Source organism: Megalobrama amblycephala, linkage group LG5, assembly GCF_018812025.1.
Source record: "Megalobrama amblycephala isolate DHTTF-2021 linkage group LG5, ASM1881202v1, whole genome shotgun sequence".
Classification (NCBI taxonomy): domain Eukaryota; kingdom Metazoa; phylum Chordata; class Actinopteri; order Cypriniformes; family Xenocyprididae; genus Megalobrama; species Megalobrama amblycephala.
The window spans coordinates 41,235,065-41,260,043 of record NC_063048.1 but is presented as its reverse complement, the minus strand read 5'-3'; the positions used below and the strand labels follow the sequence as shown (position 1 = coordinate 41,260,043).

The 24,979-nt window shown below is 40.4% G+C and overlaps 1 protein-coding gene and 1 long non-coding RNA gene across 3 annotated transcripts in view; one reads left to right on the top strand and one right to left on the bottom strand.

Annotated features, from left to right (window-relative positions):
- The window catches only part of LOC125269382, a 5,390-nt gene extending 4,946 nt beyond the window's left edge, over nucleotides 1-444 (top strand). The window contains exons 2-3 of the long non-coding RNA XR_007185092.1: nucleotides 61-187; nucleotides 307-444. This is a non-coding gene — a long non-coding RNA (uncharacterized LOC125269382). The remainder of the gene's footprint in view (nucleotides 1-60; nucleotides 188-306) is intronic.
- sptb (spectrin, beta, erythrocytic) overlaps nucleotides 1-24,979 on the bottom strand; it is a 26,987-nt gene extending 2,008 nt beyond the window's left edge. Inside the window, exons 1-36 of one of the 2 annotated variants that reach the window (XM_048192327.1) lie at nucleotides 24,717-24,979; nucleotides 20,413-20,651; nucleotides 13,093-13,244; nucleotides 12,821-12,994; nucleotides 12,052-12,158; nucleotides 11,878-11,958; nucleotides 11,368-11,483; nucleotides 11,173-11,285; nucleotides 10,896-11,083; nucleotides 10,688-10,805; nucleotides 10,025-10,183; nucleotides 9,586-9,888; nucleotides 9,299-9,449; nucleotides 8,318-9,188; nucleotides 8,067-8,204; nucleotides 7,228-7,987; nucleotides 6,818-7,020; nucleotides 6,048-6,138; nucleotides 5,789-5,935; nucleotides 5,215-5,484; nucleotides 4,822-5,046; nucleotides 4,606-4,695; nucleotides 4,156-4,440; nucleotides 3,868-3,998; nucleotides 3,492-3,696; nucleotides 3,128-3,351; nucleotides 2,843-2,993; nucleotides 2,477-2,721; nucleotides 2,251-2,389; nucleotides 2,074-2,158; nucleotides 1,792-1,988; nucleotides 1,558-1,631; nucleotides 1,418-1,481; nucleotides 930-1,186; nucleotides 274-447; nucleotides 110-152 (exon numbers count right to left, since the gene is read on the bottom strand). In XM_048192327.1, coding sequence (XP_048048284.1) covers nucleotides 110-152; nucleotides 274-447; nucleotides 930-1,186; nucleotides 1,418-1,481; nucleotides 1,558-1,631; nucleotides 1,792-1,988; nucleotides 2,074-2,158; nucleotides 2,251-2,389; nucleotides 2,477-2,721; nucleotides 2,843-2,993; nucleotides 3,128-3,351; nucleotides 3,492-3,696; nucleotides 3,868-3,998; nucleotides 4,156-4,440; nucleotides 4,606-4,695; nucleotides 4,822-5,046; nucleotides 5,215-5,484; nucleotides 5,789-5,935; nucleotides 6,048-6,138; nucleotides 6,818-7,020; nucleotides 7,228-7,987; nucleotides 8,067-8,204; nucleotides 8,318-9,188; nucleotides 9,299-9,449; nucleotides 9,586-9,888; nucleotides 10,025-10,183; nucleotides 10,688-10,805; nucleotides 10,896-11,083; nucleotides 11,173-11,285; nucleotides 11,368-11,483; nucleotides 11,878-11,958; nucleotides 12,052-12,158; nucleotides 12,821-12,994; nucleotides 13,093-13,244; nucleotides 20,413-20,569 — 6,888 coding nt within the window. In that variant the 5' untranslated portion in view covers nucleotides 20,570-20,651; nucleotides 24,717-24,979. Of the gene's footprint in view, nucleotides 1-109; nucleotides 153-273; nucleotides 448-929; nucleotides 1,187-1,417; nucleotides 1,482-1,557; nucleotides 1,632-1,791; nucleotides 1,989-2,073; nucleotides 2,159-2,250; nucleotides 2,390-2,476; nucleotides 2,722-2,842; nucleotides 2,994-3,127; nucleotides 3,352-3,491; nucleotides 3,697-3,867; nucleotides 3,999-4,155; nucleotides 4,441-4,605; nucleotides 4,696-4,821; nucleotides 5,047-5,214; nucleotides 5,485-5,788; nucleotides 5,936-6,047; nucleotides 6,139-6,817; nucleotides 7,021-7,227; nucleotides 7,988-8,066; nucleotides 8,205-8,317; nucleotides 9,189-9,298; nucleotides 9,450-9,585; nucleotides 9,889-10,024; nucleotides 10,184-10,687; nucleotides 10,806-10,895; nucleotides 11,084-11,172; nucleotides 11,286-11,367; nucleotides 11,484-11,877; nucleotides 11,959-12,051; nucleotides 12,159-12,820; nucleotides 12,995-13,092; nucleotides 13,245-18,033; nucleotides 18,610-20,412; nucleotides 20,652-24,716 lie in introns of those variants that run through there. The other variant, XM_048192328.1, reaches the window with a different exon arrangement.

Here is a 24,979-nt window from a genome sequence, read left to right as displayed (position 1 = left end):
ATATATATATATATATATATATATACCATCATTAAAGTTGTTCATTTGCTTATTTCAAAGATTACACTACTAATTAGGGAGTAATTAGAAGAAGCAGTCAATAGCTCACCTCATCTTTGCACTGGAACAGATATTCACTTCCATCTTCAAGTCTAATAAAGCAGCAAATGGAACAAGGATAAAACAGGTAGGCAATGCCTATATGTAATATACCAACACTTAAATACATTTTATATTTGACTAATTATAAAGATTGATAACCAAGACCCTTACCGGAGTTTGAACACCTGCTTCTTTTTCTTATAGTTGGTCAAGATCTCACATGAAGCATTGGTGAGGGTCAGGGGTTCCTCGCCATGGTAGGTGACACTGTGACTAAAGCTCTTGGCATCCTTGTAGGCAGAGAGCTGTCCAGGCTTGAGCACACAGTAAATGTTGTTCCAGGACCTGAGAGATGAGAGGATGGACAGTTTGAATAAAGAATGATAAGTACTTTGTGTCACTGAAAATGTATCTTGAAGCATTATACTTAATCAAGACAAATAGATTTCTTCTGAAAATGTAAATGGCTGTCTGTGCAAAACTCTCTGCTACAATGCTAGGGTGTTCTGGGTGGTCCTCGTGGTTCAAGTCAAAAGAGCCCAGTCGCTGTGATAGATATTGCTTGGGTCCTTCAATATAGCACTGTAGTATTTATTTAATTTTTTTAATCTGTTTTATTGTCTGCCAGGTGACAATTACTAGTTTGTTCACTTGTAGAAGTAAACAGTAATCTCAGCTTCAACTTGCAGCATGATTTGAGGTATTATTTATGTGCTGAAGTTTAATACTTAAAGACTAGGAATTTGTTCAAACTATCAACAACAATAGTACTAGTGATACCTCAGCAAACACCAATAATTACATGGTCAACAAAAACAACAGCTAACCTGTTGGATGCCTTTTTATTATGTCCTTCCATCTCATGTTTGCGTGCTAGAGTTCCCTCCATCAAGACTGGTTGAACTTGTGAAGATTCAGTGGGAAGTGTGGCAGCTTTTTCTGTCTCTTTGGTAACCTGAATGGATGTGGAAGGGTCCAGCTCTAATGAGCCACTTTCCTGCATCTCTGAGATCAAAGGCACAGTGGAGTCCCCTGCTGTGCCATCAACTCCGCCGGAACTAGGCTCTATTACTCCTAAACCAGACTGAAGACCACATAAGTACAAAGTTCAGGTACAAATTAAGAAGTATTACATTATTACATTTAATATTCTAACAAACATTTTTCAGTAGAAAAGGAGTAAATTTATATTTTGTAGGCTATTATGTGCTGTATTTGCATTAAGAGATGACAATATGAAATGTGAAAGTACATCTGACATGAAGAATGAAAGAAGATGGCAAGATTCTAATACAAAAAGTTGCACTAAACTCACCAGAGACTGTTCTTCTGTGGGGTAGAGTTGTGAGGACTCCTCTGCAAAACCTGTGTCTTCTCTCCTTGGGGTCAAATGTCAAATTTTAGTATGGGATATGGAGGAAGGGAAGTACAGTGTTCCCCAGATCTTATGTTTACCTGCTGTCTTTCTCCGCCTCTTGTCTGTACTGTTGTATGTCCAGTTGTTGTTTCCGAATTTCCAACAGCTCCAACTACAACAGATTATAAATAGTCAATAACTTTTTTTTTTGAGTGGTGCCTGCCAGTCCAAACAATTAATATGAATTAACATGGTATTATTAATGTCTGTAGCACAAATGGTGTGGGATGAGTTTAAAACATGTCGAAGTTAAAAACACACACAACACATACTGTTGTAAGCCGTTCCAGTGCTGAGAAACGCTCTTCCCATGTAGCAGTGGATTTCTCAAAGGCTTCATGCCTCTTGAGCAGTTTTTCGACCTCATCCACTGTCTCGCCTAGATCTCTGCTGGCCACGTATGGCTCCTGGGCAATCAGCCAGGCCTCTGCCACAGATGCATCCCGAGCAAACTGACATACCTCCAACACTAGAAGGACATATAATTATGAGCAGCTGTGAACACTGTTAGTGTGTGTCATTTCATGTGTGTATGCTGACATTTGTGGACTTACAAAGTCTAAGCCAATCCCATCTATCATCCCATTTGAGCATCATCTCTTTCCTCTTCTCTACTAGTTGCATCAGCTTCTCTTTAATCTGTGAGTACAAGTATAATTGAAAATGTATGAATCCCACTGGACACTTTGTCATGGCAGACTGCTAAGCTGTTACATCCTGTGTCTGGTTACCTCTGCAGAGTCCTTGTGCTTGCGTTCCAGGAGGGCTTGGCCTAGTTCTACACACTGATTAAACTTTGGTCCACGGGTCTCAATCTCAGCACGGATTCCTTGGTGATACTTCATTAGGAGCTCCACTGAGGAGACATCTCTTCAGTGGGCAACAAGAAACAAACCTCATCACAAAGAGGAACATGGACACCTCTACTGCAATGACCACAATGACACATTTTCTTACCGTGGCTTTTCCTGTGTCTCTATCTGCTGCATGATGCTTTCCATCCAGGCCAGCAGGTCCCTCACCATGGTGAAGAAGCGGAATTTGTCTGCTGTATCCTCCAGTCGCTTCCTCCTACCTGCGCAAGCATCCAATAGACCCTTCCAGGCTTCCACAACCTCTTTCTCAGTTGCTTGAATAGCAGTGGCCTGATCTCCTGCATACTGGGCATGCAGTCTAGTTGCAGTCTCCTGGAACTGTTTGACCTGCAAGGAAAGAAATATGGAACACCCATAACTTTTCAATGTATAGCATTTGAGATTTCTTGAGATGAAAACATAAAACTGATTATGACAACCAGTTGTTCATGTAATGTGTTTTCCTTGCCTGTTTGCCCAGGGAGCTTATATCCCTCTCAAATGCAGCATGCATTCGGTGGAAGGACTCTGCTTTGCTAAAGTCTTCTCCCAGATCATCAGGAAGCTCATTCTTTTTTTCCTCAATGTGAGCGACCAACTCCTTCCCATCATAAAAATACCTGACCAAATTCACAGAACATAATGATTTCCAATCAATTTCTCTACCCCATACAACACCTTTAACAGGTGAAGATACTGTAAAATAATTATAATATTTTTAGATTCTAAATCCATTTAGTTCTTCTATACTTACTTAAGCAGGTCATAGGAGGCTGTGAGGAGCTGCGCACGAGTGTCGATGAGTTCCAGCAGATCTGCCCAACTCTCATTGACTCCATCCTTCCACTCCGCCATGGTTGCTGACTCACTGTGGCCTGCTTCGATCAGATCATCTATGATCTGGTTTACAGTGTCTACACGTTCTTGACCCACTGTCCCTGTCTCCCGTGCAAACTCCCTGAACTTATCTCGCAGGATCTAAAATATTGGTAAGTATGACTTTAACAACACAATAAACTAGTGCTGAATATGCAAATTCTTGCATTGCACATTACAAGACATTCTCTTGTGTGAGAGGTAGTAAATGTGCTTATGTGTATGGGTAAGTTCTGCTTTACCGTCACATGGTCAAGGTCTTGGCCCATCTCTTCTGAAGAGGCCACCACATCACGCTCTGCAATCCACTGCTCAAGATCCTCCACTTCACGGCTCAGCAAGAAATTATGATATGTGTGGTCCAGCTTCTTTTTTCGGTCCTCTGCTTGCTCCTTCAGCCCAGCATACTGCTTATCAACTTGTCCTTGTCTCCGGATGATGGCCTCACTTCACATACAGACAAATAGAGATTAATTTTTGTTATGGAGTGTTTTAACTTACATTGGGCTGCCTCAGGGATTAGTTTAGCTTGCCCCCCTCATCTCAATATGCAATAAATTCTTTAAATATATAATATATATATTGCATGTTTTCTGACATGCAATCAGTCCAAAATACCCATCTGGGTGCTCTTCAGCCAGCATCTTCTGGGCACGATCTGCCAACTGCTGGATGGAGTATGCATAGTCATCCACTGTCTGCTTCATAAGCAGGTGTCGCTTCAGCATGATCAAAGCACTCTGTTCATCCTACAATCCAGAGAGAATAATTGTCAGAGACAGTTTATTTTAGTACGGCTTTTATGGCAGCACTTCACACAGAATTTGGAACCAGTACAGATTTGACATAACTTGGCATTTTGAAGATTTTTTCTTCATAGGCTCTTGCAGTCTGCCATAGTCTTACCTTGGCCTTTTCATCAGCAATCATGTAGAGTTCTTGTTCCCCTATCCAGGCCTCAGCTTCATCTGCATCATTGTAATACTGCTGGGCCTCATTAGAGCCATAGAGCCGTGCTCTACGTTTGGCCATCTCATCCTGCAGCTTTGCCCACACCTCCTGAAGCTTCTTCATCTCCTCAGACATGTGTTCTTCCTCTGGACTGCCCTCTGCTGCTGCCACCATTCGCCGGCCACGCTCTAACACTTCATCAATGCGTGGCTGGTGACCGTCAATCTCCTTTTGTAGAGACTGTACAGGATATGAACGGTTTATATGAAAAGGGTAGGTGGGATATATAATAAACATACTATAAATGATTTCCAATAATAAGTCATAGAAATAGACCATGTTGTCAAGTCATGGATGATCAGAAAAGAATTGTGAGGGTAAGTAAAATAAAAATGGAAATCTCACTTGGTTCTTCTTGAGCAGAAGTTGGACAGTCTGAAGATTATTGCCATGATCCTCTGACATTGCCATTGGTAGCCTCTCGTTAACCCAGAGCTGAGGAGAACAAATGAAAACTTCTATGTAAGAGTTCTTGAAGAAAAAAGTAAAAATAATAATAAAAAAAAAACTAATGATGCATTCTGAAAAGCTGTAGTTTGGGTATGCTAAGTATATACATACTATCTCATCTGCAAGATCTCTAAAGAACTGGTGCACTGCCTTGGCGGCCTCCAGCTTTCCCTTGCGTTGGGCGAGAGGTGTGAGGAGCTTCTGAAAGTCACTCTGAAGAGTTTGCTGCTCAACCTCAAGCTCAGGTTGGTCCTCTCTAAGTGAAACATGCTGCTGTACAGCTTCCTGAAGTTCTTCAAGCTCTCGTGCACGATCCCGAACTTGATTCTCTGTCATCTAGGGGAGAAAATGGCAGATTTATGCTGTATCTTTTAAATTACCACCAGAGATGGAAGAACAATAAACATACCATAACAGACCATAGTTGTACATTAAATGAGGTAATCTACTGTAGAAATGTAGCACACACAACACATTGACGAAATAACAAATCTAATGTCACACCTGATGCTTCTTCAGTAGGATGTTGGCACTGGTAAGATCCTTCACTTCTTCGTCCACATCACCCTGGAGCTGCTGCTGCAATTTAGCCAACCATTTCTTTAGGTCAGCCAGGCTCTGATCAAACAACTCAGAACGGTTTGCGTCGAACAGCAGCCGAGCCTTCTCTTGTGTGGTGCTCTCCAGCTTATCCCATAGTTCATGAAGCTTAGCAAGACGATCCATAACAATGGGCTCTAACTCAGGCTTGGATTCCATCAGTTCCTGTCCCTCCTAAATATACGAGCATGGTTCAATGTACACACTATTTTTTCACTCATTTCAATACATTGATACTAGAGAATTATTGAGATTATGGTACGCAGTAGAAGGGGCCAGTCCACACAATTTTAAAATAATGTGAACCAAAGGCTTCAACAGAATCTTACATCACCATTTAATAATTCATCAGAGCTCAATGTAGGTCTAACTATGAAAGATATTGTTAAATAATTTCTGCTATGGAGAACATTCTTATTTTTGACACCCAACTGCTGTGCTCTATTAAAGATATGGTACACATAAAATTGCTATATACCTTATCAATGTTGTGAAGCCAATCCTTGTTCGATGCAAGCTCTGCCATGAAGGCTTGGTGTTTTTGCCACTTGCTATGGAGGTTTCGAGCCTCATCATATGATGTATCCTGTGCAGTCAGCATTTTCTCATTTATCCACAGTGTAAGCTAAATGAAAGAAGTAAATGTTTATTGAATGAGAGAAATGTCACAAAGAACCTTTTATTAGAAGAAAAGCTGTGAGATCTTCCAAATGAAAACTGAGAAAAGTATTGCTTACATCCTGGGTGTTCTGAAGGAAGTGCTGAAGTTCCCTGTTGTCTTTGAGTTTCCCTGAGACTTCATTTGCTTTGTCTTTGTTCTTGTTGTATCTGAAGTCATATACACGCAAATACATGGGATATTTACTGGTATGTCTCAAGTGCAAAGTGGTGTAAAAAATGTATATGGTTAAATGTAAACACAAGCAGACATTGACATGGCTTTTCTTTACTCCTCCATTGCCACTTTAGAGAGAACACTTTAAAAGAGCAACATAACCCAATGGATTAGGTGTACTTTCACAAAGAGATCAATACCCATCAGGGCAGGCGCCCATCTTAAGGAGTTACAGACTGCCTGGGCAAATGGGGGAAATGTAGGCCACTCCTTTAGAGAATTTTGCTTCTCTCACTCACTGCTGATTCAGCACAAGTAAAAAGGTTACTGTCATGCCAATTTATATACTAGTCCAGATGAGCAATTTAAATCTTTCATTGATTGTTACATTTCTAAGGCCCTTATGTAATTGTTTTGTTGTCACAGTAATCCATAGTGAACTGAAAATCCACCCATTGATCCATTCATTTTCCAAACCACTTGTCCTATCTGGGGTTGTGGGGATGCTGAAGCCTATTGAATGGAAAATTCTGTTTGTCTTTTACTGTCTCTGTAAGTATAGAATTTAGAATAAAAAAGTTTATTTTTGTGGATAGCCCATATGCAAGGTCACAGAAAAATGTTCTGTCTGACCTTGGATGTAAAATATATTAAATAATATAAAAAACAGACCTGTCCTCAATGGAGCCCATCTTGTCTTTCACCCTTCCTGAGTAAAGGTTTCCACTGTCCACCAGTCTCTGACCAGTCTCCAGTGTGCTGAGTATCTTCTCTTCATTAGCATCCATGGTGGTAACAAAGTCCTCATGTTTCTTCAGGGCCTTTTCTGCTCCTTCCAGTGTGTCAGGCTTGTCAATGTGGGCTAGAGTGTATTCCTTTCAAGAAGTACAGAAAAAAATGCAGAAGGAGACATTAAAAGGGAGGAAAAATGTTATGGAATGGCAATTGAAGGTCATTAGCAAAGAATATTTAACCTGTTAGCAAGGTTTGGTTTCCTTAAAATGACTCTTCTTATGAAGAGAAAACAGCATGACAAAATTACATCTATTTTGATTATAGATGAAAACTATGTATATGTATACCTGGTTATTTAAGATGGCCTCAGCCTGCTTGGCATCCCTCATGAATTGTTGGAAGCCGAGACCCTGATCTAGGAAGTTCTTGCGGCTATCCCACATTTTGTGCAGTTCATCCCAGCCCTTATCAAGACCCTCCAACCTCTGCTCCAGCTGCTGGTACTGAGGATCATCTTCTTGCCCCTGAATGACAGCTACTCCCGTGTCCCTCACACGATGATAGTCTTCCTCATGGCCATCCATATCATCCCTCACAGCATCATGGAGACTCAGAAACTGCTCAGCCTCTGGTAAACCATCAGGCATATCTTCAGATGCAACAGCCTTCTGTGTCTTGAACAGCCAGGCTTGAAAATCATCCATGTCCTGTAGGAAGGTCTGCAGCTTGCTGACCTCCCCAAGAGAGTCTTCACGGTCTTTCAGGGTATGTTTCAAGGCGTCCCATGCTGCATCCAACTCATCCTGTCTGGCAAGTATATCAGAAGCATTTTCTGGGTGTTCCTTCACTAGCTTCTGGGCCTCATCATGCAGGAAATCCAACTTATCTTGGATGGCAGCAAGGTCTCTTTCCATGCCAAAGAGCTTCCTCTGAATGGTAATGACTGCAGCCAGGTCATTCCCAAGGTCCTGTGTAGACTCAATGACTCGTGTCTTTTCTTTTATCCATGACTCCGTTTCATCACATTCAAGATCATAGTTATGTAGGCTGAGTGCTGAATCTACTTTACGTTTCTTATCCTCCACCATTGCTTTAAAAGCTTCCCACCTATAAGAAGAAAAAAAGGAACCGTTTATAAAGTATTTTAATTTGAACTGGCATTCATATCCGGGATTATAACTCATACCTCTTATTGAGACGAATTTGACAGTCTTTCACTTGTTTTGTTTGTGGATGTCTGCTATCTTCGAGTTGCTTGGCTGCCTTATTGACATTATCAACCCGAGCCTGCATGTTATCCATTTCTTGAGCAAGAATGCTTAGCCTACCAACAAACAGAAAATAATTTTATGACAGTGGCATGAATTAGAATAGTTTTCCAGTTTATGAAACACACTTACAGTTATGTCTCTGGGTTCATAAAACCAGTAGCCATACCTGTTTTGTACAATTTCTAGATCTTCCAAATTCTCAGGTGTCTCTAGCCCAACCAGCCAGGTCTCCTTCTGGCCCATCCAGAGCTCACAAGCGTCTGTCTCACTGAAGATAGTGTAAAGAGCCATGGTGTCATCCAGTTTCTTTTGCCTCAGATCTGATAGGGTCAGAAGCTCAATATACATATCCCGGATATCATTCAAACGCCCCTGGATGTCTGGTGTGTTCCTTAGTTCCTCAGGAAGTGCATTGGCCTGTTTGGATAGAGCATCAATGGTGGCACCATTCTTAGCGGCCTCATCTCTTAAGTCACGATGTTTCTTAAGAAGTCGCTGGGTAGTATATTCATCATGCCCAACATCGTCACTGCTCATCTGCCGCATAGCATCAACCAGCCAGGCCTTGAGGTCATCAGCATCGCCCTGAAACTGGAAGAAGCGTTGCGTGTCTTGCAGATTCTGCTTACGGAAGGCAGCCAGTTCCTCCAGCTGTTGCCACTGTCTTCGCACATCATCCATGCGCTGTTGCACTTTGGGGGAACCCAAGTGCTTGGCCTGGATCATGCTCTCTCCTTCGTCCATCACCTGCTTCAAGTTGTCCCTTCCAGCGGCAAGCTCATTCTCAAAGACACTGTGTTTGCTCTGCAGTACCAGCACACTGGTAAGGTCCTTACCATAGTCAAGAGAGGAGAAAATGTGTTCCTTTTCCCGAATCCAACTCTCCAACTCTGCAATTTCCCATAAAAAGTTCCAAAGCCGTCGCGACTGCTCCAGACGTGCTTTCCTCTGAGCTGCCAGAGCACACAACTCCTGGTAGCACAGGTCCAAGTGTTGTACCCGATCACGGATCACTTGTGGGTCACATGGTTTATAACCTTGACAATCAAGAGCAGAAAAGTAAAATACCAATGAATAGTATGTAAAGATTTCACACCTAAATCACCCAAGTAAACAACTAAGTACATAAGGGTTCAGCTGTACTTACTATCACCATTGGCAAATTTAAGAGCAGCTGCATTGGCTGATCGTACTCTTTCTGCCTGCACTGCTATATCAGCCTCTACCAACGAATGTTTCTGCAGCAAGTCTTCTACTTCCAATAACTGTTTTCCAAAGTCTGGGGACAAGAGTTGGCTCTGAAGAACAAATGTCCAATAAGAAATAAATTAAATTATGCTTTTTGCTTCAATTACATGAGTTACAATGATACCATAATATTAGCATAATATAAATCAAATCGTATAAATCAAGCACACTATTCACTATTCCTACCTTCATTTCATCCATCCAGCTGATGATGTAGAGCATCTCCTGGAAGATACTCTGAAGGGTGAGATTCTTGTCTAGACGACCTCTGCGAGCTTTCAAGAGCTCCTGCAGGTAGTCCCACAGCCTCAAGATATTGTCTTTTCTAGCATCAATGCGTTTAGCATCATGGTATCGTTCTGCTTCCAGTTCTTTAGACAGGGCCACCAGTGCCTGAACACGTTCTTCATATGCAGCAATGTCTGTCTCTATGGCATCATGTTTCTTCTTAGCTGCCTCCACTGCTGGTAAGTCATAGCCAAAGTTGTCCTTCACAGTAGAAAGCAAAATAATGATCATTAATTTTAATCTTCAGGTGTTGCAACCATGAAAAGATGCGTATCTAAATAAAGGTTCTCTGCACATCTCATCTTACAAATGACAGAAGCTGTGGAAAGTTAGTTACCTGTGAAACTAGTCTCTGATTTTCTTGAAGCCAGGTCTCTCTCATGGCTGCCTTCCTGTCAAAGCGACGAGCCATCTGCTCCAGCTTCTCCTGCCTAATGAGTTCATCTCTTAGGACCCGCTCGCGGTCATGTTCTGCCTTCTCCAACCGCTCCCAAGCCTAAGAACAAAGGCGCACACACACATTCAAACAGCTCAGAGCCTTTCAGACCACTGGAATGAATAACATGTTCAACCTCTGTCACTGTGCCTGCAGAAAATTTAAACAAAGTGGTTGGGGCTAGCAGGTGTCCTTTTGATTGTCCTTTTGATGTGTTTCTTATGATTTGATTGATGTAATTCCTGGAGCTTATAGTGCCTTCCATTCAAAGTCAGGTATGGGATATTCCTACTTCACCAGATAACCAACATATTCTATTGTTTGATGTTTAAAAGATACAGAGATGTAGAAAAAGTGCCAAGTGACAAAGTTTGTTTTGTAGATGTACATTTATCAACAGAAAAGCTAATAGGTTCTATTGTAAAGTAATAAAGGGACGTTTCTAAGTTTCCAAGTAAAAAAGTCTGACTTTAAGTGGCATTAGATTGCACTTTCCCTAATTGGAGGTTGGAAGTTCATACTTTCTGAGTTGAAATGAATGCAGCATTAATCTTAGCATCTCACCTTGTTGATATCTGACACCAGTGCACCCTCTTTAGGTGTGTAGACTCTCTGATTGTTGGCCCTCATTCTGCTCTGGATGGTAAACAGTAGTACTTCCAAGTTGCCTTTCTCCTGAAACCTGAAGAGCAAGAGTTAAAAAGTAATTAAAGTTTGTTGCTTAATGGTACTACAAAAGAGGAGATTTTTGTTCATTTTTATTCTGAATTACTTAGGTGGTTTCTCCACGGTACGGTAAGAGTTGAAAGCCTGCAGTTGCTGTTGGACGCCTGTAAGGGAGTTAGCAAGCTTGCGGTTGTTCAGCACAATGATGGTTTGCTCAATCCATGTTAGCAGGTCTGATGACAATGTCTCATACTTCTCAATCATCTTCTCTGTTTCAATGGCCTGGTCCAGCACCTGGAGAATATGAGTATAGATCAATCCAAATGTCCTCCTGAATTAAACACACACATTCTCATGGGAATGGACTGGCTCAAATTTTGCACCTTCCCAACTCGCTTGCCCTCAACTGCCAGAGCTTTCATCTTAGAGAAGTAGTGGTAAAATGCAACAACGTATGTGATTATGGACTTCTCATCTGGGTTCTCAGTGAACACATCTGCAAACAATACAATATAAAAATGTTATCTCCATAATAATTATTATAAGTTTTGACTTAATAGTCAAAATGTGTTACTTGCCTTCTGGGTCCAGGAGCTTGGTGACACCAAGTTTTTGTTCAGCTAGGTTAAAAGCCTGCTGAAGGTTGTGAGTGGGGTTGGACCTCTGTAGATTGCCATAGTCCACCAGATCTGGCCTGATGGAGTGAAATGAGAAAACAAATGTAAGGAGAGGAGAGATTATTTGGTTGTCTATCAATAAAAAATAGATATATAGTATAAAGAAGACAAGGCAAGAGGGGAGAACAGGATCAGTTTCATTTCTCATTGGTTGTTCTTTTATTGCTCAGGAGGTTTAATTGGGTTTTTAATTATGTTTCATTTAAGTGGCAACTATTTGTTACCTGTAAAACTGGTCTTGGAGGAACTTGATGAATGAATAAAAGAAACAATTGACATCCATATAAGCACATCAGCTCAGTGTGTCATTTCATCTCTCCTAACCACAAAGCAATGTCTCCACAAGCTATCTTTTATGTTAATATTTATATTTTGTCTTGGAATTTTATCTTTTCTCTTAGTATTTATCACCTGTGTTTGTGAATGAGAGCGTTGAAAGCCATGCCGTCTTTCCAGCTTGTGGTGAAATTGGTGATGTTTACATTGGGGTACCTGCAGATACAAAACGATATCAGACAAATCCATCTGCAAACACAAAATACTGTCAAATTCATTACTACTGAAGTACAACAATTGTTGTCCTACCCTGCAGTCTTCATCTGGCACCAGAGGAGCAGTGCATCTTTGGCCGAGCGGGTCTCTAGCCGGCCTGTCTGGTCAGCTTGTCCTGTCTCTACTATAATGTCTTGAATCTGTATGCACATGAGGAAAGAAAGAACAAAAACTGAAATAAATCCCACATGAGCATTTAAACTATATTCATTCCTCTACAATACTCCTGTCAACCTGACTTTCCTTCTGTTTTAAAGCATTCAAAAGCAATAATAAAACCATGTACTTTAAATTAATTTGACAAGCTACTGTAATTCGCCCCTGGGCATCCATTCTTAGATGTGCAGAGGCATTGTTACTTTATTTAGATTGTGACTTTTTATGTCTCAATAGTTTGTACATTGCTGTGGGAACTAGGCAGAATAAAGAGCAGTCAACAATTCCCATTCTGGTCTTTTTCCTTTCATTTTTGAGGATCTGAATTATGTAGCAGACTACATTGTTTGAAGTGGCTGGACTAAAAATATCCTGCTATCAAACTGAGAGATTAAAAATAAATATAAGCTTTTCCAATCAGCCAAATAAATGTAAGCTTGTCCCATCAGCCTAAGACACAATACAAAAACTCTGCTGTAGGTCTACTGTAATATCAGAAAGTTTGGATTGTTTGGACTGTGTTTTATAACCAGTGCAATGTTTTATGTTAGTTTCAATATCTAAACTTTCCTTATTCTGTGTTTTTCCGTTTAACTCATACTTAGATCCACAGAATGAATAGAGCTTATCAGAATGATTAGCTGACCTGGAAGCGAAGAATGATGGTCCAGATGAGGCCTAGGATGAGCCGGTGATTCCCATCTACAATATCATGTGATCCCATGTTCTCTAAGTGCACCCTCTGCTCCTTTAAAAACTGTAGAGCTTTATCCACATTCTCCAGACAGTGAATACGCATTCGGCCCTTGGTTGGCCTGGGCTGAATGGTGGAAATATGAAGAAACAAAGACATTACTGAAATGACTTCAGTAGTATGGTCAATTCAAGGTTTGGCACTGTTACACACTTAACACTCACCAGTCTCTCCCCTGACAGAACCTCCAGTAGCCTTATGAGCATTCTACCATCCCGCAGGTCTAGATAGAGATCTGAGATTCGGCAGCTGACTCTGGCTAATATGGAATTCACCCATTTTGTAAAGGTCTTCTTCTGGACAGCCTCTCGCTCATCTGGTTTTGACAGCAAGAGAAGAACATTCAGCTATTCTGATGTGGCCTGGTACTTTCACTTGTTTTGTTTTATTTGCATGGAAAATGAACTAAATGGAACCGTAATGATAATATATATATTTTTTTTTAAATCCCATCACTGTAAATGCCCTTAATTGTCAATGTGCTCATTTGTACAAAAAATAATATCACAATGCAAACAATCTTAATAGTCCTAAAAATAGGCTTCATTTTCATGCTTTTGGAGTGAAAATTTACCTTCATGCGATTCACTCATTTAGATTGAGAATGGATTTACAAGGAATATGCATAGTTAAATAGTTATAAAGTAAAAAAGACAGCTCATATTTTCACAATCATAGTTACTTACTCAAATACAGTACAATCTATGTATGTGTATTCTTCATAGTGTATGTAGGCCTATATCCACGTGTTTTTCCCTGAGCAAGGCTTCTGCAGTACCACGTTTATTTAAGATTCTACCATAAAAAGAACAAAATTGTGCATTCTTAATGATGCATTTTATAAATGATTCAGATCCTATGGCTGCAGAAACTGGAAAGGAGGGATGGAAATGACAAAAAGAGAGAGGTAGAAAAATAGAGTGAGTGAAAAAGGGAAAACAAGATGCAAACATTAGAATGTGAAGTGGGTGGAGAGTGGAAAGGATACATTCTTTTAAGCCTATCTACAGACATTACCTTGCCATTTATGCTTAAACTACAGATAAACAGTTCAGTATCATAGTCAGGGACTATTTGTCATATATGGCCTTGTTCTGCCAACATATATCCAGGTTTTGCACCATCATACAATCATAGAACACAATACAGTCATGTAATTACAATGTTAGTTTAATACAGTTTAGTACTTGAGACCAGACTTGAGTCCAAGACCATATTTTCGATATCTTAGTCTTGTCATGGACTCGTCTTGACTCAAACTTGAGACTATTTGAGCACTACAACTCACTGGATATTTTTTTTGGTGTGTGCCGACTCGTGCATATGATCTGCTCTGTGCTATTGTGTCTCTGGACCAGAGCACACGGTGTGTGTGCTGCGGAGGTGTGTGTGGCACTGACGCAAAACCAGTCTTCATTCACCACAAAGGAAAGCATATTTACACTGTCTGAATCATTCAGAGCCTCCTGAGGTCTCTGTTTTGACTCAGATTCAACCCTCTTCTGGTCTCTGCCTTGAGTCGGACTCAACCTACTCAGGTCTTGGCCTGGACTTGGACTAGAATGAAGTGGTCTCAACTACAACCATGTTAAATTACCGTGAAGTTTTTCCATATTCTCTGAATGGAAAAACTACAGCGTGAAAGCATGTTTCCTCCATCTGGATCACAAAGCAATGAAAAAAAACAATGTTGTGGCAAAATCACTTTTGACAGTACATCTTTAGAGAGACAAAATAGCTTTCATTTTCAGATCTGTAATAAAATATTTGCACAATTACAGACAAAAATTATTTTAGACAAAAATGATTCCAGATCTTCAGAGATGTAAATGCCATGTGGCTAATTACCCTGGAGCCAAAGGAAATTGCTGTCATAACAACAGTGATTGGCAATCAGTCCCAAACACTTCACTTGTGACTATACTGAGTTGTGTCATGAAAGGTAAAACAATATAATACAATAATGCAATATAAATGAAATATATGAATTCATGTTGCTTGCAAAAAAAAGAGAAAATAAGTACAGCATTTACTAGGCAGGCCTAATAGGCCATGCTAACCAGCCAAACCTTGACTTATGGGGTTACACAGAGAAAAGTTATTTTTAAGGGTCAGGGGCCGTATTCACAAACACTAAGAGTTCTCCTAAATAGCAGTAAAATTTCTTAGGTAAAAATTTCCTCTTAAAACCTATTACAAAGCTGCTAAGACCAACTTTCACTAAGGAACAGAGAGAAATCTTAAACTTAGAGAAAGAGTGGGGTTGACCTCATTGCTATGGATGATGTCAACATGCTTACTAACTATGCCCACAGTGATTGGCAGATAGGGGAGGGGTCTCTGTCAGTGATTTAATCATAGAAATATTGTAGAACGAGTTATTGTGTTGCCATTTTCAAATAAAGATTTTAAAATAAAAATGTTGCCATATACAAATAAAGATTTTAAAATGTAGGATAAGTGTTATTAATTAAACAAGCTAACTGTCAGCCTCTTGCATGTCTGCATCTCGAGAGATTGCAGAATTCAAGCAACAAATGATGTTTTATAAACAAAGTTTGGGAGGAGCACTTTCAAATTGTCTAGCTAATCAGCAAGAGAGGAGGCATACATGTACACAGCCGACTCGCCTAGTTAACTCGACAGTTTTCTGCATCCCTCCACCACCCGACGACTCACTCTCGGCTGATTTTTTTTTTTTTTTTTTTTCAGCCGGGGATACGGGGGACTACGGGTTTAGGTTAAATTCTGAGCTCGGAGCCCTCTCCTCAGACAGCACGCTAAATATGCTTATTTACTCTTTTACTCCATTCGAACATTTGTAAGTGTGAACTTGTAAAACTCCACACAGGTAATCAGACATTATTTATTTATTTATTCATTTATTTTTGGGATTTTTACCTTTTTATTATGATAAGACAGTGAATAGACAGGAAGCGAAGTGGAAGAGAGAAAGAGGGGGATGGAACTGGGAAAGGTCCACATGCCGGAATGGAACTCGTGTCACCCATGCTGCCCACAAGGCTATTGGCACTGACGATAGGACTTTATTTTCAACTAGACAACAATGTTTTATTCTCCATCATGCATATTGCCTGCACATAAATGAACCTTTATGTTATGTCATCACAGATAAAAATCTATAAATCAAAAAATGGATTGCATTTATGAAGAACATGCTCAGCACCCAAGGCTTGGACGGATTGCTGAGGTGGGTTGCCATAAAAAGGCATTTTAGGATTGTGTGTGATTTGGTCCAAGTGAATAAGGAGTCCTCTTAACTACCCCTAACTTTTCACAGATTAAGGAGCTGGTTTTTAAGCTAAAATTCTTTGTGAAATACTCTTAGAGAAAAAATGTAGGAGTCCTAAAATTAGGACTGACACGCCCATTATTTTTAAGAGGTTCTCCGAAATCAGCAAGTTAGGAGCTACTTTTAGCCTTAAGATGTTTTGTGAATACGGCCCCAGGTCTGGTAGGAAAAGCTCTCTAAGGTACCAGCTGTACAGTTTCACTTTTTAAAGTGCAATTTGCCATGTTCCTGCCAGAGTTAGGAAAGCTCCAGATGTGCCAAAGCATAAGAGAGATAAGCCCGGCAACACTACATATTTCATGACTAAACTACTGCCAAATGATTCCTCTTCCTGTTCACACTTTGTACAGCAGGACTGCAATCTAACCTCTACTAAATGATTCTCTCTCTCTCTCCATTAGAACAGCACCGAGTCTAAATAGAGTTTGCTTGGGTCCTGCTGATCTCTGATATTCTCTCCAGCTCACAGGAAAGGTCTGTGAAATATTTATATTGATGGATTTTCCCTGTACACAACAAGCCCCCCCACCACCACCATCACCACCCACAGTCAGCCTTCACTGGTTGTGACCTGCAGTCTCACTAAATTCTCGTACCTGAGTCATTGTTTCGAGGACTCTGGTCCTACACGATTAGGTGCTTACTAACAGTGAATGTGATTTCACCAAGTAGCACAGAACAGTCACAAGTAGCAATTGTGATAGGAGGAAACAGAAGCAATAGATTTAGATGCAATGTAAGTGGTGCTTGATCGTGTAAAACCTGCAGCCATGATGTAGGCATTTTAAGAGGTCTTTTTGATGTTCTTGTCCTTGGATATGGCTTGAATTCCTCCTTCAATCTAACTATCATTAATTTATCATCCATCAAGCAAAAAGCCACTCAATTTTAGGTAGCACCCATATCCTAGGTACTTGCGACTTTATTTCTCATAGTTGCAATTGTATATCCACCAATTGTATATTTTTACTTTACTTTATCTAACAGTTACTTTATTTTTTACTCTAAAATGGGTTTCCACTAATGGGTTTCCACTAACTAAAGCATACTGCTTCAGTAGAACAGTATGCAAACTATAGTGCCTGTTTTTTCTGTTTTTAGCCAAGTTTAATTCATCCCTATGCATTCATACTATGCATCTAAATATTAGGGTTAGTTATGGAAAAATACAATCTCTCTGAACTATGCTCTTTTTGTTTCACAGCATTAAAGAACTCTCTCATCAGAGAGAAACAGGAAGCTCAGTTTTACGCAAATTAAAAGTGACAGTCAACTTCTCTCTAAAAATAAACAGCGCTGAATAAGTGAGGTAGGAGACCTTGATGCTGAAGATCCCAAATCACAGAAAGAGATAAGACAAAGAAAACATATTCCTGTAAGAAGCAAGAATAGCAGAAGACAATAAGTAGACAGTGGTTAGTCTGCTAATGTATCAATCACTTTGTCATTCAGCAAGAAATCAAAAGATTGATAAGGGGACAAGTTGTATTTTTTGCACGAAATGGTCTTTTTTTATGAGTTTGTCAAATAAATATTTAGTGAGCAAATGAGGCGTATATACAGCATAAATAATGAAATTAATAAATACTGTACATAAAAAGACAAACCAGATTTTCAGTTCCCACAGTGCCTAGTAGAAAACAATCAAGCATACCACCTTAAAGCCCTTCCCAGACCCTACTCCGGATCACTACCTAATCTCACAGTTCCCCTGTGGCGTAGTAAAGGGGTATGCCAGGAAAGACTGCCCCCTCTTTGAGGGTGGGAGAAAAAAACTCCACCAGGACACTACCTTGCAGTTGTCTGAAGCGCCCATCCAGGATGGAGTTGTTGAAGCAAATGTTGGAAGCACTGTAGCTCAGCCAGCGTGCTCGTCTCATACTCCGGGACGGGGACAGGGGGCAAGATGGTGAGGATCGGGGAGGTGAGGGCCGATGGCTCCTCAGGGTGCAGGAGGAAGAGGATGATGAGGTTGAGGAGACTGGAGTGAAAGTCATGGGCGCTACTTTAGGTGCGATTCCCAGTAAAGTTCCATTCCTCTCTGGTAGGTGCTCAGGTTCACGAATGTGGGGACTGTTGGTTTTGGCCCCTCTCCTGCTCTGGGCCCTATAAACTGGTGGAGTGCTCCTGCTCCGGCTCCCTGGTGCATTGGTCCGGGTTGGGGCTTCTTTCACCGTGGTATACTGCCGGCTGCTGACCTCCCGGACAACTGGGGTAGGGCGGATCGCGATGGTCTCTCTGCTGGTCTTCAAGCTGAGTTTGACCTCCCTCAGCCGGGTCTGGCTCACGGGCACCGCGCGACACAAACAAGGGCTACTCATCCTCAACACGCTAAATCAACACGCACAGCCGGGAAACAGCGAGACAAACAGGACACTCTTCTTCTCTCCTTCTGTCTCGAGTTCTGTTATCTTCTCCCTCGTCCTCTCGCCCTCCCTCCCTCCCTCTCTCTTTCTCCCTCTCTCTCTCTTTCTCTTTCCCTCCCTCACTCACTCTTCACTTAGCAATGATGCTGTTGTGCCTCTCCCCAGTAGCACCCCAGCCATGCATATAATATGCCCCCATTCCTGACTGCCCCATAACGCACACTCAAACACACTCATCTAAAATGTCTTCAAATGGGTGTATGCGTGTTTGTGTGTGTTTCGATTTGTGTTACAAATGCATTGTGATGTCAGACTGTAAGTGCGTGCATAAGCAGTTTTGGGCCTGATGTAAATACAAACTACAAATGTATTAATGACTGTGTACTCAAAGTGTACTTAGTATACTCAGAGGGATGCGTGTCTGTTCAACAGCTGTAAATCAATGGTGAAGAATGGGAACCTCCCTCTCTCTTTCTCTCTCTCTCACCCGCCCTCACTTTTTAACTCTCTCTAATTGCATTAGAGAAAGAGCAGAGCACAGACGCACCAACAGAACACATCACACCGGCCCTGGCTCAGCAACATGCACTTGGCTTAAAGAAGCAGGCCTGAATTTGCGTTCACCACCACTAATGCATTTCAAACAGAAAGACCTGCATCCTTAAATAATAACTGCATAATTCATTCTTGAAGTACTTTACAATACACTACATTAATATATTTTAAATGTACTAAATACTTCATCATTACAAAATATATTTAAATACATGACATACACATTTCAATAGAAAATATATTTTATCATATTAGAATTTATTTTAGTTTACCATAAATGTTTGTCAGCACATTCACCTTAACCATATTTCAAAGACAAAAGAAGTAAATTGTGAAAATATAAAGATGTAGCCCACTTAAGTGGGTCAAAAAAGCACTCTAACAGTGCATTTAATACAATTGTAGACTATAATAAAAAATATTTCTTCATTAAATTCTGTTATTGATTTATGCCTTATTTTAATCCATCCATCTGTCCATTCTCCAAACTGCTTGCCTTGCATTTTTTAATGCTTTGGGGGGGAAAGTATATACTGTACTTGCTCCTTGATGTAAAATGCATTTCAACTCTTTGACATCTAATACCTCAAGAAAAATATTCTGTTACAGTGGATATTAAGTGTCCCAAATTGGATCCAAAACATTACATTGGACATGTGTTCTTGCTATTTAGATGCATGTAACAAAATATGCTCTGCACTAAATCCAAAAATCAGAACTGGTTTAAAGTGTTAATGCAGCCATAGAGGTCTTTTTGCAAGTCTCTTTTGACTCAGGCCAGAAAGAAACCTCCCAACAATGCTCCAGAAACCACTCACAACACCCTAGCTATAGCAATACCCTGGCATTATGAAGCATTTTCTTCAGAAAAAAAATATTATTGGGTACTGTCACTTATATGCATCATGTGTGGATTACCTAGTCCCTGGAAAGGGTCTTGTAATTCTGGTCATGAAATCACTATTTAAAACCTGCTGTTTCTGAGAGCAACAGACCCCACAGGTGTGCCAAAAATGACAAGCTCCTGCAGCCATTGCAGAGATCTAAGCTATGGGCACAGACGGGGAGGGCAGCTGTCCAGCTCAGTCATACAGAGGCATGCTGGGTATGTGCAAATGATCCTAGCTGGTCAAGAGAGCACAGGGTTCAGCTGCCTGTACGTCTGTATATGTATTTGCACATTTGTGGGCCCCTGTATATCTAAGCCAAAGCAACATGTGCTCAGTTTTACGTCACCTGAGACGACTCACCTGCAAGAGCTTTAATGCGCGAGCGCTCGAAGAGTCTGGCCGAGCTGTTGTCGTTGTCAAGCTCTTCATCGGGCAGTTCGAAGCGGGTGTTGATGCGGCTGTACTGCTGAGTGATTTCAGCATTGTCGAAGTCTGTGGTGGAGGTCATAGCTGCCATCGAGATGCAAAGGAATGAGAGGGACCGAACACCTCAGCGTGCCACGCGAAGACAAGACAGTGGAATGTCAGAGATGGATGAACTGAAAGGTGAAAGAGATGGAGAATACGTTTTAGATTTTGCACTGAAGTGACCATTATAGCAATACTCATTCCTAAGGGGCAAAAACTCATCTTTGATCACCAAAATTACTTATTTAAATATTTTTTCCTGTGGGAAAAAAAAGTCTTCATGCCTTAAAATAGCTTGAATGTAACTCTGTATCCTTGCTTCAGTATACGCAGATTTAGGAAAATGGTAATTAGCCCCGCCTTAACTTAACTCAGAGATCCACTCGGTCAACTTACTGAGGTAAACGCTGCACGATGGTATCGCATTTTACAATGTCAGACACATGATGGTAATTAATATGATTAGCCTTGTGTTTGATTACATTATCAAACAGCTAATAATGTGTTGCTAATGTTACACAAACCATGTTCCTGTTCACCATCTGAGAGTCAGACAGCCGCCTTCTTAAAATCAGTATCCTTACAAACGCTTACTGCATGTGGGCAGCAAGACCTCAAACATCATGTTCACTGATTTCAACAACAAAACTTTTGCAATAATCAGATTATGAAGTTAGATGATATGATATATAAATGTAAGAGATACCTATGATGCACATATAAGCAAATGTGTGGTGGTACTTATTCAACCAACCATTTTGAAACTGGCTCATTGTCCATCCTTCTATGTATTTTCCTGCTTCTCTGCTCGTCTCTGTCTATAAAATGGCAAAATAAAACTAATAAAATTTATTCCTGTTACCCTTATTGATATATACCCTCGAGATTCCAAAGGCCGCCATTTTCAGCACATGTCCTCTAACCGTCAATCGTAATGTGGGTGTGTATTTGCGCGTACTACTGTGGAATGGCGGGTGAAGGTTAGCTGCTAAGATAGTTCTATCTTTGTGAGGCATGTTGCTCATGTGTAGTCTTATCGCCCTGAACGGGGGGGCTGGGCAACCCCTCTCTGAGCAAGAGAATGTGAAGAGCACCCTTCACAAATTTTCCTACTTCGTCATAACACTACGTGATCAGATATTTGCTTGCGTTTTTTCCTTTCGGTGACACGATGCTTAGCTAAACATTTACAGTGAACTGCTTCAGACAATCCAAAACTCCTGCTCTAGCTGGCTCCAAATATCTTGGGCATTGAAAAGCACAGTATCAAATGAAATGCACATACTGTAATGTTCTAGTAGGTCATTAGGGGTAGTGTACTGTCACAATGCTAGGGCTGGAGATGTCAATTGTAAATATATAATCAAAAATCTATGACACAATCAGCAGACAGATAAAAAAAATGAGGAAAGAGGAGAATCTAACAGGTCTCAGAAAGAGGGGTAATGGTTGTTCTCACTCTCTTCTCTCTGTATCAGGACAGCGCAGAGGGGATGTTATCAAAGAACTATTCTCCACCCACCAGCGGGAAACCCGTTATCACAAGAGACACAACTTTGCTGCTCTCTCTGCGTATGGTGTCTCTTCGATGTGCTCACGTGCACACATACAGTTTCTGACAACGTTTTCATTATCTTAACTGAAAGAAAGGGACAGACGGGACAGCTTTAAAGGAATACTTGTCAATGTCATTCCAAACCTGTACAAATTTCTTCTACAGAACACAAAAGGAGAAATTCTGAAGAATACTGATGCTGCTCTGTTCCATACGATGTAATTATATAGTGACCAGTCACCATCAAGCTCCAAATACGTCAGAAAGCTGATTTGTTTTCTGAAGCCATTCGATAGTTTATGTGAGAAACAGGTTAAAGATGTTGTTCACTTAATAAAGGATTAGTTCACTTCAGAATTAAAATTTCCTGATGATTTACTCACCTCCATGTCATCCAAGATGTTTATGTATCTTTCTTACCTTTTTATGCATCTTTCTTTCTTCAGTTGAAAAGAAATTAAGGTTTTTGAGGAAAACATTCCAGGATTTTTCTCCATATAGTGGACTTCACTGGGGTACAACGGGTTGAAGGTCCAAATGTCAGTTTCAGTGCAGCTTCAAAGAGCTCTACATGATCCCAGACGAGGAATAAGAGTCTTATCTAGAGAAACAATCGGCCATTTTCTAAAAAAATGTGCCATGCATTGCATAATCACATTGGAAAGGTCACGCGTGATGAAGGTGGATGTACCGCGGTAGGGCGAAAATCTTCAAAATCATCCAACATTGTTGTTTTACCTTTTTTTGTAAAGGCTTTGCATGTTCGCTTTGTAGACACTGGATCAGTATTTCCGCCTACGTCACGTGTAATCTTTCCAACATGATTACGTCATGCGTGGCGCATCACAGAGCTAGTGCAAGATGAGCATTTGTGGTTAAAAAGTATATAAATTATTTTATTTTTTTAGAAAATGACCGATCGTTTCACTAGATAAGACCCTTATTCCTCGTCTGGGATCATGTAGAGCTCTTTGAAGCTGCACTGAAACTGACATTTGGACCTTCGATCCGTTGAACCCCAGTGAAGTCCACTATATGGAGAAAAATCCTGGAATGTTTTCCTGAAAAACCTTAATTTCTTTTCAACTGAAGAAAGAAAGACATAAACATCTTGGATGACATGGGGGCGAGTAAATTATCAGGAAATTTAAATTCTGAAGTGAACTAATCCTTTAAGAAGGTACCCTCTGCATTTGCACACACTTTATTTTTTACTTTTGGGTGAACTGTTTTAGTGATTATAAATCTGCATATATGCTAGATTATTAATATTTAGGTCACTAAAATAACAGTATATGGCAATAACTGTTAAATAAAAATTGAAAGTGAAATCTCTAGCTAATGATATCTATCACTGACATGATAATGTCACAATGTGTTTTCGCTCAAATTCTGCATCCAAAGCTGAAATGGTGGCTATCTACTGTGCAGGAAGCCAACACAGCGGGGCATTTCATGTATGCGTGAGGGGAGAGGCCGCAAGGTGTGGTATGAATCATGACGCACTCCATGTTACTGGAGGAACAGCTGAACCCATGGCGCTATGAGTATTACCCATGAGTATTCTTTATTCTTTAAAGTAAACTGAGGGCACAAATACCACCTTAAAGAAATAAGTTTACCCAAAACAAAAATTCTGTCATTAATTCACACTTGCGTCATTAAAAACCCATATGACTTTCTTTTTTCAGTAAAACACAGAGAAAGAATGTTCACTCTGCTCTTTTTCCTTTGAAAACAAAGGCTGACATAAGTTTAACATGCAAATGAACTATTCTTTTAAAGGTTTAGTACGTTTTAAGCAGAACATTAATCTTCAGGCAAGCAGAACAGACAATTAATGGACAGTATAATACAAAACTATTCCTGAAATGAACTTATTATGAAGTTCTGGGTAGTAAGTAACTGTGTTTATATCAGCAGTTCTCCCTATAAGGTGAGGTAGAAACAGCTCACCTAATTTTATTGTTATTTCAAAGACATAGTGACAGCCGTTTTTCGTTCACTAATACAGTGAAACTGCTTTCTTTTGTTTATTTAATGAGAAACAAAGAGCAGGTTCTTGGAAAAATCCAGCAGGCTGTTGGAACATTGACCATCATTATGTTTCAAAGTCCAGCTTGACTGCTTTAAACTCATATGACAAGCTGGTTTGTTGCTGGTCAAGTGTAGTCTACCAACCTTGGCCCAGCTAACAACCAGCTTGGACCTCGGACAAAAGAGTTGCTCACAGTTTCAAATAAATGATCGTATAGAAGAAAGCAAGGCATGAGAGATGAGAGTTATTAAAGGATAAAAGTGAAACCAAAATAACTATGTAGGAAAATGAGCAGTTGTAACATGTTTTGTAAATATGTTTTCTCCTGCTCACATATGCCAGGATGAATGTGTTCACATTGGAGGTCAGTGCTCAACAGGTTGCTACTCTTCCCATAAGAGTATGATACTTTAACTACAAGAACAATAGCTAATATTATTAAACATGCTTTGTTATTCACAGGCTAGCCTATAACCTCTATGAAATGTGATTAAAACAAACAGCTGAATAGCCTAATACATCTAACAGGCTATGAAATGACATTGGCAATCCTAACCTGAAGACCTCTACAACTAAACACAGTTTAACATGTAACAAACTTACCAATACAAATGAAAAACAATCCAGGAGAACGACACGCTTCTTTGTCGATGTCTTTATAATAAAAGTCCGTTATTTGAAGGGCAATAACAATCCCATGAGAGGCTGTGAGGTCTAGGTCACGGTGGGGGAGAGCTGCTGAAGGGGCAGGGACTGCGCGAGGGGTCGCCGCTCAGCGCTCATTCTCACCAGCCGCTGTTTGACCCACCCAAAGTGTTAAAAATAAAGTAGAGGAGCGCTCTGCCTGAGCGCAGGGGGACGCGCAT